At 32.3% G+C, this 19169-nt stretch overlaps 1 protein-coding gene across 3 annotated transcripts in view; it reads left to right on the top strand.

Annotated features, from left to right (window-relative positions):
• The window catches only part of STXBP5L (syntaxin binding protein 5L), a 437423-nt gene that overhangs the window by 209221 nt on the left and 209033 nt on the right, over positions 1–19169 (top strand). For all 3 annotated transcript variants that reach the window (XM_077118203.1, XM_077118202.1, XM_077118204.1), the window contains exons 10-11: positions 8710–8788; positions 16161–16315. In XM_077118203.1, coding sequence (XP_076974318.1) covers positions 8710–8788; positions 16161–16315 — 234 coding nt within the window. The remainder of the gene's footprint in view (positions 1–8709; positions 8789–16160; positions 16316–19169) is intronic.

Genomic DNA, 19169 nt, shown 5'->3' with positions numbered 1-19169 from the left:
AATGGACAAGCTGATTCTAAAGTTTATATGAAAATGAAAAAGAACTAGATTAGCCAAAATAGTTCTGAAAAGAACAAAGTTGGAGGAATCACACTATCAATTTCAAGTCTTTGAAGCATATAAAAAAATAATGGCACTAGCAAAATGATAAATAATAAAAAATAATAGAGACCCCAGAAATAGAGTCATAGGAACCTACAACTGATATTTGACAAGAGTGAAACTGTAATTCAATGGAGAGAGGATAGTCTTTTCAATGAAGGGTGTTAGAATAATTGGATGTAAATATAATATGGAAAAACATAACCACATCACACACCTCATAGTATATATAAAAACTAATTCAAATGGATTATAGACCTAAATGTTAATCATAAAACCAAAAAAAACCAAGTAGAAGTAAACATAAGAAAAATTGTATGTACCCTTGGATTTGGCAATGAGCTTTTAGATTTGACATCAATATCACAGATTGCTAGTATTTATATGAGAGAAAATTTTTACTAAATAAAGACCTATACAGAACAGTTTTTAGGTGATAGAACTATTCTGTATGCTACTATGCTACTAAATACATAACGTTATGTACTTTTCAAAACACATCTATACACCAAGAGTAATGTTTACTGTTTGCAAATAAAAATAATCAACCAATTTGTCAAGAGAATCCAGAATGTGATATAAATACCAACAAATGAAAACAACTGTATTATAAATTTATGGCATGATCTCACTGGAGGAAAGAAAGGTCCTTACCTAACTAAGTCAAAAGAACAGAGAGTACAAAAAGAGAAACATAATAGCTTTACAGTAGAGAAACCTGGCCAATGCCACTTTAACCAAATGATCAAGGGTAAGTTCAACAGTAAGTCTCATTATTATCATATGCCCCTTGACATCATGTGATGAGAAAGCCACATCACTTAAATGGCACTTTTCCCAAAAATTCATAATCCCACTCTGACTATGAGACAACATAGACAAATCCAAATTGAGAGACATTCTGTAAAATACCTGACCAGTACTCTTCAAAAGTGAAAAGGTCATGAAAGAGAAGGGAATTCCAAGAAACTGCCACAGATTAGTAGAGACAAATGAGACATAATGAGTAAATACGATGTCATATTCCAAATTGAATCTGGAATAGAAAAAGGACATCTTTGGAAAAACTAGTGAAATATGAATAATGTCTGAGTTTAATTACTGGTTTTGTACGAATATTAATTTCTTAGTTTTAGTAAATATAAGTTGGTCATATGAGATGGTAATTTTAGGGGGAGGTAGAAATGGGAGCTCTCTACTACTTTTATCACTTTTCTGTGATATTAAAAGTATTTTGATATAAAAAGTTTTTTTTAAAAAAAACAGAGTAAGTTAGCTTCTAGTTTCTGGTCTGGCATATAAGGAACTTGGAAGTTTTCACTTCCACCTTCACAAGGAAACAACAGTTCTTCTTAGATCTGTTAGAGAACTAGAGTCACTGGACCAAACCACTGTCCCAAAACATGAAGCAATTAGTGAATAAGAGGATCACAGCTTTATCAGGAGCAGAAACTTCTCCTGGAGCCTGGTAGGAACAATTCAGGGTAATTGACTAATTTCTGGAGACTGAGCATGGACTAGTTTGAGAGAGAAAAACTACTGCAGCTCATCCTTAAGGGAACCTCACACTTTCCAGAGTGTTACTTCTAGGAACCTTACCAGGTTGTCAGGATGAAGTTGGGAGAAAAATCCCCCTCCTTCCATATTTCTGACAGGGTAGGGAGAAAAGTTGCCATTCAGAAAAATGTTGAGAGCACTCTCTTCTACTTAATAAAAGTTTTCCTCAAAGGAAACTAGTTTGCCAGAGTTTAACCGACCTGGGATAAGAGAAGTAACCTTCCATGTGAGGTAAGGTAAGTACCCAATTCCAGTGCCTTCTAGTGTTCCTATCTCACCTTAGATGAGAAAAATAAAAGCTGAAAAGCGTTTGTAAAGGTCGTGGCCCAGAAACACAGGCTTACTAAAAAACAGACCTAAGGATAGTTCAGTGGTAGAATTCTCGCCTGCCATGCAGGAGACCCAGGTTCGAATCACAGTCCATGCATTTCCTAAAAAACAAACAAAAATTCAACAAATAGTGTTGCAATAACGGGATGCTCACATGGAAAAAATAATGAAATGTGACCCTGCCATATAGCATACAAAGAAGGAAAAAAAAAAAAGCTAGTCATAGGGTGGCATAGTGCTTCCTCTTCCCATATACTTCACCACTGCATCCATAGGATTCCTATTTGTTAACAAGGGATTTCACCTGAAAGAAGTGAACCTAAAACCTTATTTAAAGAAAGAAAGACAAAGCAGGAAAGGCAAAACCAGGGCAGTAGAGGAAATTTAAGCATCTGACATGGCAGCTACAGCGTACAGTGAATATAGCTTAATTCCTAGCCACATAAATGTAAAACCTTGTATGAAAGGCCTCCAGATATAACCCGTAGTTTATAGGAAAATCAGAAATTGGAGCACAAATTAAATGATATAATGATGATGAAGCAATCAGACAATCTTTAATGTAGGACGTTCTACCAGAAAGAGTCTTATTCTTCAAAAAGTCAATGACAAGGAAAAAAATATGACTATACTGTTCTAGATTAAAAGAGATTAGAGAGATATAACCAAATTCAATGTTGAACTCTGATTAGATCCTCATTTGAAAAAAAAGAAAGTTAAGAGAGATAATTTGAAGAAAATTGGGAAAATTTTAATTATGGACTAGACATTCAGTTGTATTGAATTATGGTTACTTTTCTTCACTCTGATAGTATTTCAATTATGTAAGATACTGTCCTTTTTTTAGAAGATATATGCTAAACATTAGGGTGAAATGCCATATAATTTGTTTTCAAGTAGTATAGCAGAAAAAGATACATTCACATATACATATACCCACATACATACAGAGTGAAAGCAAACGTGTGAAAAAGTTAATCATTACTAACTTTAGAAGAAGGATATATGATGTTCATTATTATTCTTTCAATTTTTCTATGTGTTGGAATATTTTCAAAATAAAATGTTGGTAAAAGAAATAAAATGTGATCAGATCTTTTCTGACAGAAAATGACTGCTTTGGGTGATTGGTGTGACAATGAGAAATAGCTTTTCAGAGTAGTTTATATCCTGGGCATTTTTTTATAAATCTGATGAGCTGAAGCTGTAGCTCTTGTGTTCTGATGGAATTTTATTAAAGCATGTGGAAAAGTATTTTTAAGAAATATTTTATTTGTCAAGGTGACAAATTGGCCAACGTGGAAAATCACTTGGAAAGTATTTTGATTTTCTGTACTCTTTTTGCATGTCTTAAGGTGTATCTGAGTGAGAGTTACTAGAACAAATAACGTTTGAAGAGCCTTTTCAAGCTTGTTTTAACAATTAACAACCAAATGAAATCCTCTAAAGATTAGATAACAAATTTTTCAAGTCAAATGATTTCTGATTCTGAATTTTCAGTGAAATTAAAGGAGGGTCTAATCAATCTGTCAGTTGATAGATCCTTAGATATAACTTTTGGTTATAGAGTACTATGTGAATTTTACCCACTAAATCAAACAAGGTCGTCAAATAATTGAGTTATGTTGATTTAACAAGGTTTCTTTATTCCTATCTGTTCATATGAACAGATTTTTGGTTTACATCTATATAAATATAATAAGAATTGCTGATACCTGTTTCATTCTAGGAGTAATAATTATCCACAAATATATTAACTGAAGCAAAAGCACAGTCATTCAATTAAGAGCTGCTTTTCCAAAAAATGTTTGGTATTGATATGTTGTAGTAGTTGTAATACTTATAATGATAACTCAGACTAGAATCTAATCTACTTACTGTTTCTATGAATTTGCTTTTTCTAAATACTTCATTAAATGGAATCATATAATATTTGTTCTCTTACATCTGGCTTATTTTACTGAGCATTATGCTTTTAAGGTTCATCCATGTTGTAGCATGTATCAGAACTTCACTCCTTTTTATGGCTGAATAATAGTTCACTGTATGCATATACTACATTTTGTTTATCCAGTCATATATTTATAGACACTTGGGTTGTTTCTATCTTTTGGTAGAATCGTGAATAGTGCTGACATGAACATTGGCATGCAAGCATATTTGAGTCCCTGCTTTCAGTTCTTTGGAGTTTATACCTAAGAGTTGTATTGCTAGATCATATAGCAGTTCTATGTTTAATTTTCTGAGGAACTGCCACATTGTACAGTAGACACATCGTTTTCTGTCCCGCCAGCAAGGCACAAGAGATACAATTTATCCACAGCTTTGGCAACACTTGTTATTTTCCATTGTTTTTCAAATAATTATCCCAATGGGTATGATGTGCTATCTTTATCTTGGTTTTTATTTTCATTTCTTAATGGCTAATAATGTTAAGCATTTTTTCTTGTGCTTCTTGGCCATTTTATATCTTCTCTGAAGAACTGTCTACTCAAGTCCTTTGCCCATTTTTTTTATTGGGTTGTTTTTGTTGTTGTTTTTGAGTTGCAGGAGTTCTTTATATCTTCTGGATTTTAACTCCCTATCAAATATATGATTTTCAACTCCTTTTCATTCTATAGGTTGCCTTATTGCTTTCTTGATGTCTTTTGATGCACAAAAGCTTTTTTTTCTTTTGTTGAAGTCCAGTTTATCTAGTTTTTCTTTTGTTGGTCATGCTTTTGGTGTCACATCCATGGCCAAAGACAAGAACAGGAAGATTACCCCAGTGTTTTATTCTAAAAGTTTTAGCTCTTATGTTTAGATTGCTGTTCCATTTTGAGTTAGTTTTTGACAATTGTGTGTGGTCATTCTTTTGCATGTAGGAATCCAGTTTTTCCAGCATGATCTGTTAAAGAAACTATTCCTTTTCCATTGAAAGGTTTTAGCTCCTTTATTGAAAATCAGCTGGCCATAGTTGCATGGGCTTACTTCTTAATTCTCAACTCTATTCTATTGTCTGTATGTCTATCCTTATGCCAGTACAACGTTTTTGTTTTGTTTAAAGTTTTTCCTAATAAACATTTCTGCTTCCCTATCCCACCATTCCCTGATAACCTTTAATCTACTTTCTAGCTCTATGAATTTGGTTTTTCTAATCTTCCAAGACATATACAATATTTGTCCTTATGTACCTTGCTTATTTCACTGAGTGTAATGATTTCAACATTCTTCTATATTGCAGTATACCTCATAACTTCATTCTTTCTTATGGCTGAATAATATCCATTGTGTGTGTACCATATTTTGTTCATCTGTTCATTTATTGATGGACACTTGGGTTCGTTCCACATTTTAACTATTGTGAATAATCCTGGTATAACCCTCAATGTACAAATATCTGTTTGAGAACCAGTTTTCCCATTTTATGGTTATGTACCTAGAAGTGGAATTAGCAGGTTATACAGCAATTCTATATTCAGCTTTTTGAGGGCCCATCATATTGCTTTCCACAATGGCTGTACCATTTTGCTTTCCCATTAACAAAGCACTAGTGATCCACTGTTCTTCATCCTCTCCAGCAATTGTTATTTTCTATTTTTTTAAATAATAACCATACTTGTGAGTGAATATGACAGTGTTTTGATTATTGTAGTTTTGTAACAGGTTTTGAAATTGATAAGGGTGAGTCCTCCTTTGTTCTTCTTTTTCAACTTTGTTTTGGCTGTTTAGGGTCCCTGCAGTTTCCTGTGAATTTAAGTATTGGTTTTTCCATATTTAAAAAAAGTGGCCATTGAAATATTGATATGGATATCATTGAATCTATAGAGCATTTGGGGAATTACATCTTAACAATATTAAGACTTCCAATCTATGAACATGGGATATCTTTCCGTATTTAGTTCTTCCATTTCTTTCTGCAATGTTTTGTAGTTTGCAGTATATAATTCTTTCACATTCTTGGTTAAACTTATTCCTAAGCATTTTATCCTTCTAGATCCTATGAAAATTGAAATTTTTTCTTAATTTTAGTATTGAGTTGTTCATTATTAGTGTAGAATAATACTATTGATTTTATTGTATTGACCTTGTAAAAATTTTGAACCTTTGCTGAATTCATTTATTAGCTCTAAATTATTCTTTTTGTGAGTTCCTTAGAATTTTCTGTAGGTAAAATTATGTCATCTATGAATAGAAATAGTTTACTTTTTCCTTGCAAATTTAGACGCCTTTTATTTCTTTTTTTTTTTCTTGTCTATTGCTCTAGCAAGAACTTCCAATACAATGTTGAATAGATGTGACAAAAGTGGGCATCCTCTCTTTGTTCCTGAAATTAAGAAAAAGGATATTGGACTTTTGTCAAATGCTTTTTCTTTTATCAATTGAGATGATCATGTTGGTTTTTTTTTTCTTCATTCTATTAATGTTCTGTATAGCATTGATTAGTTTTCATATGTTGAACCACCCTTGCGTTCCTGGAATAAATCCCACTTTGCCCTTGCATGTAATCCTTTGTGCTGTTGGATTCATATTGCTAGTGTTTTGTTGTTGATTTCTGCATTTCTATTCATAAAGGGTGTTAGTCTATATATGACTTCAGGATAATGCTGACTTATTGGAATGAGTTTGAAAGTGTTTCCTCCTCTGCTGTTATTGGCAGCGTTTGAAAAGGATTGGTGTTAGTACTTTAAATGATTTATATGACTCACCAGTGAAGCCACCTTGTCCAGGGGTCTTGCTTACATAGCAACTTCAAGATTGCTGTCACACTGGGAAAAGGATGGGGGCAAGGGCTAGTACTACTACTAGACCATTTTATGTCCATCACTCATTTTCTTATTGTACCTTATATTGTCATGTTTATATTTTTTTGTTTATTAAATTTTAGGCCTTTTGTTGGTCATTTATTTCTTCGTACACTATCAATATACTACTCTTGAATGTAAGGAGTAGCAGTAAATGCAATTGTTAATAATGATATTTCATACAAAGTGACATTTATGCATGTTTCAGTTCCTGAGGGCAATGAAAATAAAGCGGACAACCTTCATGGAAAAAAATAAATTATTGGAGTTAGTTAACTAAAATATTAAATATTATATTTAGTTAAATATTTGTTAACTAAAAGAAAACAGTTTATTAGTTAATTATAGTTGTTTACTGTTTTAGAAGTCATTTCATGATGATCCTGATTTGTATTGATTGAGACCTATCTTGTTCCACATATTTAAACATTAAAATATACTATTTAGATCAATTCATGGTTTGGCAGTTAATAGAGAAGTGCTAGATAAAGAAGACAGAGAGAGATGGACATATTCATCAACTGAGGGGAAAGAATCTCTCTCATGGCTATATCATTCACTTTGGTTCTATCTGTTCCCACTTTATTATTACCAAAGCCAATATTCTCCAGCCATTTATTCCTCACCCCTAAAAGTTCAAAGTGAATCCCTGAGCCAAAGTTACCTCTTTATAAGGTATCATGGCCTACATGCATATCAGCAATTTTCTTTTATGTACATATAGATTCTTATTTATTTTTAAAATGTGAATTATTACAGCCAATATTATATTGTTGATTGTTTCTTTAGCCACTAGAGTCTAAGATAAAGATAGATAATTTCAGAAAAATTGGTATAGGGCAGATAATAATAATTTGTGTGTGGATTCACTGCCCTTTAAGCTAAGTGAGTAAAACAATCTTAACAACATATGTGGATTTGGCTGTGCAATTCTTGCACATATTGTGGAGGTTAAGTCTCTTTATATAATATGTATGAATGTCTGTATACAACCACGGCAATACAGGAGTAAGGGTATTTATTAAAAATTTTAAAAAAACAAACATAGCATTTCGCAAAACAGATCAATTTTATTAAAATAATACATGAAATCATGACCAAAGCATAAGTAAAGAAAAAAGTATATCATATACTGAAGTAGCTCTACTTCCATTTCCTTCTCTTTTTTGATCTTTTATTCAAAATCTTATGAAGTCCAAACAAGGTAAACCTTTCCCTGCAAGAAACCATTATTTTTGTTTTGTGCAAATAGAGTAAATCATTACAATTTATTTTAAAACTCATGAAGTGGGAGGTGCAACGGTGTCTCCATGGCAGAATTCTTGCCTGCCATACCAGAGACTCGGGTTTGATTTCCTGAGCCTGCCCATGCCAAAAAAAAGAGAAGAAAAAGAAAACTGATGAAGTATATTATCTGTATTCATTGTCTAATGAACTTTCCTTTAAAGGAATTTGATGAAAATGAAATGATTATCATAGAGCAGCATATGCTTAGATGGCAAGCCTTTCTACATTTGGAAGGAGATTTGCTTGTTGTTATAACGGATAGAATTTTGAGCCTAGTGTGGATTTCACAGTAATCCATTTAATTGTGTAGACACGAATGTGTGTGTTATGTTTTCAATTCTAAAGTTGCTGATTTTATCTTGAAACTTAATAATTTTGCATGAGACTAGATTTATATGTGGAGAATGTAAAGCAATAAAAATGGAATAATTTTACAGATATTATAATTGGCTATAGAGCAATCAAACTGTTGGAACACTAAAAATTGTTTACAAATCCAACACAATTTAGTATGCATAGATACCCATTTATACTGTTATAACAAACACATAAGTGCACTATTACCTATTTCACATTCTTTCTAATTTTTTAATCCTCATGGATGAATAAAATTTAAGTGAGATTTAATAGAATCTTTTTTTTTCCTTAGGAAAAAGTCAAAGAGAAGGAAGAAAATCTGAATCTTGTAAACCAATTCTTAAAGTAGAATACAAGACTTGTAGAAACAGGTATGCATTTTTACCTTGGGAAATATGGGAATATATGTAAGAAACAGATAAGAAAGGCAAATAACATTAATATTTATGTATTTTTTCAAATTTTACATAATTATATGTATAATTAACTAGATGAATCCTCTCCATTAATAATAAGAATTTTTTATTGTTTAATAGGCATAATGATCATTATCATGAATATTGCAAATAACTGTTAATTATTAAAAGGTTCCTATGAGTATTTAGATGAGTTTTTTACACATTAATTTTAACAATATAGAACTTTTTAGCTATGCCCATTACAAGTAGCATTCATTCAGCAGGTGTTTATTAAGGAGAAGCTATGTGTACATAGCACAAGTTGTATTACATGAAAGAATTAAATATATAACAAAGTCTCTGTCCTTTAAGGTCTTACATTCCAAAGTTAGAAAGAGCATACTTGATTGGAAATTTTAAAAGTATGTATATTGGCATAATAAAAAGTACTAAATTTTAAGAAACAGAAATTTAAAGAATAACTAACATTTAGTAAAATTTTTTCCTGTATATATAGCAGCCATATCCTGTACATCAACAATATTCATTTTACTTGTAATAATTATTAGTGGCAATACTCTTATCCAGAATTACCATAATAACAAAGTTGCCTAAACCTTAACTTTATTTCAGCTATAGATGGAATAATGATATTTTTCTTAATTATGTCATTCACACTAGAAAGTATTCCTGGCATTCTAGATCCATTTAAAGTTCATACCTGCTTTTCTAAAATTTTAATAGTGTAAAATTATGGTCATTTTTAGGCAGTTTTTATTTGGCAGTACCCCTGATCTGGCCTAATATTACTATATATAAATTGGCAAACATAATCACAGTTGTACAAATCTATGGTTTTACTTTTTTTAAATGAGTTTTTTATTCTAGTAACATATATACAAAACTTTCCCTTTTAACCATATTCAGTGAAACCTAATGTAAACTATGAACTATAGTTAATAGTACAATTATAGCATTCTCTAATCGGTTGTAAAAAAGGTACCACACTGATTCAAAATATTAATGAAGAGGGTAGGTACGTTGGAACTGTTTTTTCTACATGATTTTTCTGTAAACCTACAACTTTTCTAATGGAAAAAAAACTGAAATAAAATGACCATAGTTTATACTATTACAACTAAAGTATTAAAACTTTTCACATTTAATTATTTTAGTTAAAAATATAAATATAAAAAGTGTTGTATATATTCTTTCTTTCTTAAAATAGTAATTATAATTTAATCTTTGGGCTCTCAGGTTCATTATTATACAGTGATGCACTTCAAGGACTATTGAGGTGTGGAGGAACTATATAAACTATTTCTAATAACGTGTATATGTGTGTGTATGTGATTTTTTCATTTGGATATTTAAGTTTTTCTATCTTCAGTTTTGAGCTATCAGGATTGCTTACTGTTTCCACTGTATTATCTACTAGTATCCAGTCTTTTGAGTTCTATAGACTAATAAACTTAAAAGCTGAACTTGTAGAATGAGAGAAAATAGGTTCATGTAAAGGCCTGAGAAGTTTGACCCATGGACTTTAGGATATCTGTTTTGTTGCTCTGGGGCTTTTTAAAAAAAATGTATTCTAATAAGATGCTCAAGAGTATTCAGTTTAGTTCTGTTAAGACAATATTTATGAAATTACTATATACCAGGCACTGTGCAATTTCTTTGCTGTACTAAGTGAAAGAGATTAATGTCTGCCTTAGAATTTATTATGATCTTGAAGCACAGACAAAGCCACAAACTAAAGGTTTTTATATAGTAAGAGGGGGGTTTATAGAGATATGGCCTCAGAGCACAGGAAAAGGGTACCTAATCCAGCCTTGAGAGAGTGGGAAGGGTGATGGTGAAGAGAGGGAGATCATTGAATTCTTCTTGGGAATGAAGATGCTTAGTTTGGGACTTTTATCAGATGTCTGATGAATGGTGTCAGGACAGGGAGGAAGGGACAAAGGAAGGTGAAGAGAAGGTATTTCAAGAATCAAGAACTTAAGTCAAGGCAGTGTAAAATAATGATTGAGATTATTGGCTTTCAAGTAAGATATCTGTGTGACCTTGAAAATTTTAGCTTTTTTTGAACTTCAGTTTCCTCAACAGCCTATGAGTTAATACATAACATTGGAATGCTTGTGAAGATTAGATGAAATAATGCATAAATCATGTGAAGTTATAATTTTGGTGAGTGGCAAATAGTAGGTTTCTTAATAAATAGAATTTTTGTTGTTATCATCAGAGCCATAGTATTCTACATTATTAAAATTACTCAACAGCTCCTAAATTAAAAAATGGCTGTAGTAATTGGTAATACAATTTTGATTGAAGCAATTATAGAATAATTCTTTGTAATGTGAAATAATTGTATATTGTTGATCCAATTACTAACATGCCATTTACTAATGTACTTTATTTAGTATACCACTGTGTCTATTTGTTATAACTACTACTATATTAGAAAAGTTAACTCTAGGAGCAGTGGTTGCACAGCTCATAAAACAAGGAGCCAGAAGAATTAAAAGGTTAGGATACTTAAAGGAACTGCCATGGCAAAAGGGACCAGTCTGGAAAAGTATGAATATAATTATCTATTACATAGCAGAAACTTTGTGAAGTCAAAATTTAGGAGGGCTGTGGCAGAAGCAGAAACAAGGAAGAGCTTTAGCATATATGTTGCAGCAATGGGGCCTCTGAATGGACTGTGTAAGTAGTAGATGTAAGGGACATGTTTTCTGCTTAGTTTTATCTCATGTCAGCCGTTTACAGACTTGCTTTCACTTCCTGGCATAAATGACCGCTCTACTCAGGAATCACTTGTTCCCAGTTACCTCTTTTCTTACTGGCACTCCAACCAAGGCTGTCTCTAGGCTTTGTAATTTTGAAATTTTATCTTCTTCAAGAAAGGAATATTGACTATCAGGGTTCCTTGTAGCTAAGAAAATAATTATCTGCTAGTCTTTTTTTTTTTTTTCACATGGTCAGGCACCAGAAATCAAACCCAGGTTTCCAGCATGGCAGACGAGAACTCTGCCTGCTGAGCCACCGTGGCCCACCCTCTGCTAGTCTTTTAATCCTTTCCTTTACATGAGACTAGATTTATATGATATACTTCATCTATATTAACTTCTTAAAGTCTTAGTATGCCTATCTGTAAAGGGGGGAAATAATAGTGTCTCTGTCATTGGGATGTAAAATGATTAAATAAAATAATACCTGTAAAATGTTTCATACAATGCCTGGGACATCATAAATGCTCAGTAAATGTTAGCATGTAATGTTTATGATATTATGTTATCTATCTTTTTTATGTAACTTGTTGCCTTCATTCAGACAAAATTTTAATGCTTTATTTTCTTCACTTTATCTTTTAAATTATACTGTAAAATTGACTTCTTTTCTTCATGTACAATTCTATTGACTTTAACATTAAATGAGAGAGAGAGAGAGAGAGAGAGAGAGAGAGAGAGAGATTCCTGTAACCTGCACCACAATCAAAATATAGAATATTTCCATCACCCAAAAAAATTCCTTTATGCCATCTCTTTCTAATCACACCTTCCTCCTACTCCTAACCTTTGGCAAAAGAATGTCATAAATGATTTGCAAATGCTTGTCAGATTAGTAAATTAAAAAAAAAATCTTTTTGCAAAAAAAATTATTAAGATATTTTCCACAGTTTGGGAAACCTTAGGCTAGAATTTTTTTGTTTTAATTTTGTTTATTTTGTTGTTGTTGTTGGGCTAGAATTTTTTAAAAAAAATAAGTTTTGGAGTCGGGGTTTGAATCCTTATCCTGCCACTCAGTAGCTACTTGTCCCCAAATAAGGTACTTAAACTCCATAAATTGTAGATTCCTTGTCTACAGAATGGGACTAATAGTACTTTCCTCATCTGAGCTATTTTGAAGATTACATGAAATTTACTTTATTTGTACATATAGTATGATATATGCCACATTGTAAGCATTCAAAAAATTACAACTGTTTATTATCAGAGGCAGTATAGACTATTGTGTAGGCTTTGGAGTCTGATAACTCTCAGTTTTCTTTGGGGTTTTGCCATTTAATTGTTATTTAACCTCAGTAGTAAAATGAGGACTGTATTTATGAGAATTTAATGTGATAGTAAATTTTTAATATGTTTTCTGGAAGATCATATTAAATATCTAATACAATTAGCCATAAATGTTTCACTGAGCATTTACCTGAGGAAATAACTTTTTATTCAATCATTCAGTAGTTTACATTAACTTCAGACCCAATCTTTTCGGATACATAGAACAGAGGGATTTTGCTCCCTTTCAGTATTACAGAGGACATATTTTCAATGTGCATACGAAAAAAGGGGGTGTAAGTTGGTCCTTTTCCTATGTTTGGATTAGTACTAGGGGATACAGTAATTCACCCACTATTATATGCAAAAAATAGATATTATGGCCTTCAAGGATATTTAGAGCAGAAAACTCAATACCTATGAAGATATTTTTTTCCTTCTTGCCTTTTTTGCAACAGAGTGGCAAACAAAGATATAAATATCCATACTCTTTCATGAAGAACTATATAGAACTGCTTTTAAAGCAGAAGGAATATTCTTAATTATTTAAAAATATTTTTTATACAAATAGCAAACTTCCTCATACCACCATTAGTACTTTGGGCATTTATTATGTGAAATCACTGGGGCAGGACTATCACCCAAATTTGCTGATGCAGAACTCAAGACATGCAAATTACACATTTTGGCTTACTTAGCCCAGAAGTCAAATATTTATATTAGCCCCACTATTAAAACTAAAGTATAACTAAAAATTGGTATGGGAATTTAATATATTTGTTATAACAGAAATTTTCTTAAGCTATTTTTTTCTTGTGATATAGCCAGCATAAGGTTGGCAAATGTCCCATTCACACTGCTTGGTACCGTACATGGTATAAAGTGGAATGAAAGGGAAATCTTTAGAATGATTTCTAGAGACAAGTAGATTCTTTAGGTTAACAGAGTGAAACTGAATTCTTTAAAGTAGTACTATGTTCTCAAAGAAGTTGCTACAATAGAAGTGCTTGGTTCTTTTTAAAATTATTTTCGGAGAAGAATATTTTCAATTTGATGTTTAATTCTTGAAAATACTTCATATCAGTACATATTTTCTTTTGTATACATGTGCTAGAGATATATGGATATTGATGTCAAAAATGAAAAATTGTGAAGCTTTTTCATAATTTTCAGATAGTTACAACATTCTGTAGTTATCTTGGCCCACTCTACTAGCTAATTGTATCTTGCAAAGTAATAAATGCTAGAGAATTTTTTTTTTAATTAGTTGAACAAGCTAGTCCCACATAAAATTGAAAGGAAATCACATTTGCCTCTGGTGAGCTGTTTTTCCCTCCATTTTTTATCAAACCCATTTTTCCATAAAAACTCCATCATCTAGAATTTTCATGTTACCCTCTACCATTCTGTGTTTGCCACTGTCACATCCCATTTCATATTGATATTTGCCTCTTTTATCTGATAGGATTTCAGGACCCAAAATACCAGCTGATACACTAACAAAGACTAATATGCTGGTGGAATGATTTAGAGTTTGGGGACAACTCATGTATGTGAAGATGTTCTTTTGTAAGTTAATAGGCGTACCTCCTCCCTCCAACAGCCTTTCACTCACCAACCCCAACACCTTTGAACCATTCCATTAGCAATTTTAATGGTGAGAAGATACCTCCAGAAAAAGGGAAATGGCAGAATAGTAGGTTGTTAAGGGAGATATTTTGGGCCAGGAAAGCCTTTGGTGTCTGTCAAATTTTATTCTATATAATCTGCAGCAGCCTGTTATTTATAGACTCAGTCCTGTATGACTTGTATGTCATCTTAAAGGATTGTTCACTTTAACTTATGTGTGAGGCTAAAGCAAAAAATATTTATTTGGTAGAAAATTTATATTTTCACTAGTGCATTTCCTAATATAACTTATGTGGACAGCTTAATTGAGCACCATAAGTACATGGAACCTTGAGTAGGGCATGAGATTTTGTAGGTTTTCCCAGAGTGATGCCCTGATAAATCCCAGAGTGATTTGAACAGTGAATAAAAAAGCATTTGCAAAGTTCCCTTGGAGGAATGGCAAGAAAGGGGGAAAATTCAGCTTCCCCAAGTGGAGAATTCCTGATATTCTCACAAGCAGTGGGGACAACCAAAGCAATAGGCAGAGCCCTTGATCTGGGGGGTTGTTCATGGGAAACTTAACCCCGCAAAGGATAGACTAAGCCTACTTAACCCCCAGAGAACCTCTTTTGTTGCTCAGATGTGGCCTCACTCTCTCAGCCAACATGACAAGCAAACTTACTGCCCTCCCCCTCTCTACTTGGGACATGACTCCCAGGGGTGTGGACCTTCCTGGCAACATGGGACAGAAATTCTAGAATGAGCTGGGACTCAACATTGAGGAATTGAGAAAACCTTACCCACCAGAAGGGGGAAGAGCAAAATGAGACAAAATAAAGTGTCAATGGCTGAGAGATTGCAAACAGAGTTGAGAGGTTATCCTGGAGGTTATTCTTACAGGTTAAAATAGATATCACCTTTTTAGTTAAGGTGTAATGGAGAGGCTGGAGAAAACTACCTGAAATGTACAGCTGTGTTCTAGGAGCCATGTTTCTTGAAGATGATTGTATAATGATATAGCTTTCACAATGTGACTGTGTGATTATGAAAACCTTGTGTCTGATGCTCCTTTTATCTACCTGATCAACAGACGAATAAAATATATGGGTTAAAAATAAATGAATAATAGGGAGAACAAATGTTAAAATAAATTTAGTAGATTGAAATGCTAGTGATCAGTGAAAAGAAGGGTGTGGTATGCATGAATTTTCCTGTTTTCTTTTTATTTCTTCTTCTGAATTGACACAAATGTTCTAAGAAATGATCATGATGATGAATATACAACTATGTGATGATATTGTGAGTTATTGATTATATATCAAGAATGGAATGATCATATGGTAAGAATGTTTGTGTTTATATGTTGTTATGTTTAACAAATTAAAAAGAAAAAAGAAAGAAACCTTGACACCTACAGATATTGAAAGCCAACTACATGTAAGGTACAATAATGGACCATTCTGAATTTTATAAACCAAGTAATGGGTTTAATGATGGAGAGTGACAAAGGATTACCACATATTTATATTCCTAAGTAAATATTTTGAAAAATTTGAAAGCAGCAACCATCTAATCTCAGTATAATTTCATGCTTAAAATAAAATATATTTTAACAATAAAAAAATTAGAAAGAGGGAAAAAAAGGATTGTTCAGTCTCATTAACTTTTTTCCTATGTAGTGAGCCATTCGTAATATTTTCTGGTGGACTGTCCTATGACAAAGCTTGCAGAAGACCAAGTTTAACTATCATGCATGGAAAAGCAATTACAGTACTTGAAATGGATCATCCCATTGTTGAATTTCTAACTTTATGTGAAACACCCTATCCAAATGGTAAGTAGCTAAAATGAAACTATTAATTTTGAAAGAATCATTTTTGAAATGTTACATGAAAAATTTCTAACAAAATTAAGCTTAAGTATTTTCAGTTTTGGCAGCTGGCATCCACCATGATACAACACTGTGAGCTGCAGGTGTTGGAGCAGGTTCTTCAACTGTACCTACTTGACAAAATGGAAGTAAGACAGATGCAGTGCAGCACTGCTGGAGTTTCAGGGTTCTAGTATCAGGTAAGTGCTTTAAACTTTGATAAGGATGGTGGAAGCTGAGCTGGGAGGGTCCGATAGGGTTCTGGGGTGAAATCACTTGGGTAACTGGGGTGTCCTAATAGCCTCTCCTAGACCAGCTCCACCCATCCCATTCCAAAGCCAATCAAAGTTAAAGCACTTACCTGATATCAGTGATCTGTAACTCTGGTGGTGCTGCATCTGTTTTATATCTGGTTTTACATCAGATGTAATTGCAGCACCTCTGATTACTTTAGGATTGCTGATGTGTGGTTAGTGATCACTATTAAATTTTGAGATATTGGTCAGAAAAGCGTTTGGGAGAAGAGATGCTTATATTTCTAATCATCTTGAATATAAATCAAGAATCTTTTTATAAATATAAGCATGAAGTTTAAATTTATATGCAAAGTATAAGCTTTTAATAATGAAATCTAAAATTTGAGAAGGATTAAAACATGGGAAATACATATTTATGATTGAAAAGACTTAGTGCATTATACATTGCTAAATTTTCAAGAGGGAACATGTAGATGCAGGGAAGAGAGTACTAACTTGGAGACAGACTATTTGGTTTTATAATTTAACTCTGCCACTTACTAACCATGTGACATTGGGCAAGTCACTTTATATCTATGAATTTGATTCATCATTCAGAAAGAGAATGATAATATCAATCCACAATAATTACGGAAATTTAAAGGGAACACACTTTGTAAACTATGACAATATATAAGTTGTAAGCATTACGTTGAATATACTACTTTACTTAAAATTTTTTTGTTTCATATTTAAAAGATGGAATAAATTGGTATGAAATATCAATGAATGCAACACTTTATTTCCTGAGTTACTCGAAACAGACAGATTAATTAATGACGCAAATTAAAAAATTAATTTGTGTTGTTAACTAATCCACAGATATTTATTGGATCTTTTATGGTCTCATACTACAAGGACTTGTTGAGAATGCAACAAGAATGAAGTATAAAATTGATCTCTGATATCATATGGCAAAAAATATAGTCAAGTGAGGGAGATAAGTATGCCTTGTCAAATTTAAATAATATAAAACTTTAAGTGTTGAATCATATGATTGGGAGTGTAAATACTGTACTAACTTGTAGGCTGATTAGATAGTTGAATTAAATATTCTTGCAAAGCTTCTTGGAGAGCATAAAATGTAGGTAGCTCTTGAATGGTCTAGGTCTTGAAAAAAGAATATTGCACAAAAGTTTTAGAAACTAAGGTTTTTCAGAATAAGATCAAATTATAGGGAAATTTGAAAGCTTTTGGTAATAGGGAGCAGCAGAGGAATTTTGAGGAAGTATTAGGATTAAAGAAAGTGTGTTTTTAGGAAGATTCCAAAAGGAATATGAATGTTTGAAGAGGGAGACATTGAAATCTGAAATTCCAGATTTCAACTGGAAGGCTAATGATAATAACATACATTTAAAATGATAAAGGCCTGAAACAGAGTGCTGTATGTAGGAAAAGGAAGAGAAAAATCTGCTGAATTTAGTGAACAACTGGATTAGGGAATGATTATGATAGATGAGTCGAAGATAACTGTATATTTTAAGCATAGTTGTTTTGTGTGCAGCAATAGCAGTCTTTGGAAAGAGAGAAAGATATGCCTGATTGAGAATCAGTTGCGCTATTTAGAGAGCGGGAAAAAAGAGAGAGAAAAAAGCTTACAGTATTTATTAATGAATCATTGAAATATAGATGTTTTTTGAAGTTATGAGAATGATTGATGGAGGAACATAGGAAGAAAAGAACAGTGGACCAAAAACTGAGCTTAGAAAAATGCCTCATATTAAGAGCCTAAAAGAGGTTGGCCCAACAAAGAAATCTGAGAACATGTGGTTGCAAAGATTGAATAACATATGTGTGTGTGTTTGTGTGTATGGATATATATATATGTTTATGTATATATTTATATATATTTGCATGTCAGTATAGATCTTAGAACAATTTCAAATAATATTCAATAAGTTATAAATATACTTTCACCACTGTCTATTTACTTCCAAGTCATGTACATAAATCTTTGTTTTTTAGAGGAGGTAATGAGGGTAAAGCTTTTCATTTGTCAGGAGCTAGGAGCAGAAGGTTAAATTTACTGGTAAAATATAAATGCATTTTATTTATTCTCTCCAATTAAAAGAGTAATACATGAAAATGGCAGAAAAAAAGCCCTATAATGCAAAACGGGATACAATGAAAAGTTTCTTATGGCCCTTCCAGAGGCAAACATTGTTATCAGGTTTCTTATGTATTTTCTCCCAAGTAATCGCTGTATAAATATGTGTACTCAGTCGTGTATGCACACATTATTTCCTTTTTGTGCAAATGACATACTCTTTGTACTGTTCTGTATAATACTTTTTTTCCCACTTAACAGTATATGCTGATTATAATTCCATATCAGCAAGTATGGAACTTAAATCTTTGCAGCTGCAGTGATGAATTTTATGCATATGTTAAACAAAAGAGATTTTTAACAATTTTTAATATTTCTGAATCATTTATGACATCTAACAATTCAGTTCTTTTCTCAAAGAACATAAATGCTTAATGTAGAATCTAGACTCAGAATTTGTGAGTTTACCATCTAG

This window comes from Tamandua tetradactyla, chromosome 10, assembly GCF_023851605.1.
Source record: "Tamandua tetradactyla isolate mTamTet1 chromosome 10, mTamTet1.pri, whole genome shotgun sequence".
NCBI classification, from domain to species: domain Eukaryota; kingdom Metazoa; phylum Chordata; class Mammalia; order Pilosa; family Myrmecophagidae; genus Tamandua; species Tamandua tetradactyla.
The sequence above is the reverse complement of the archived record's forward strand: the minus strand, read 5'-3'. Positions and strand labels throughout refer to the sequence as shown.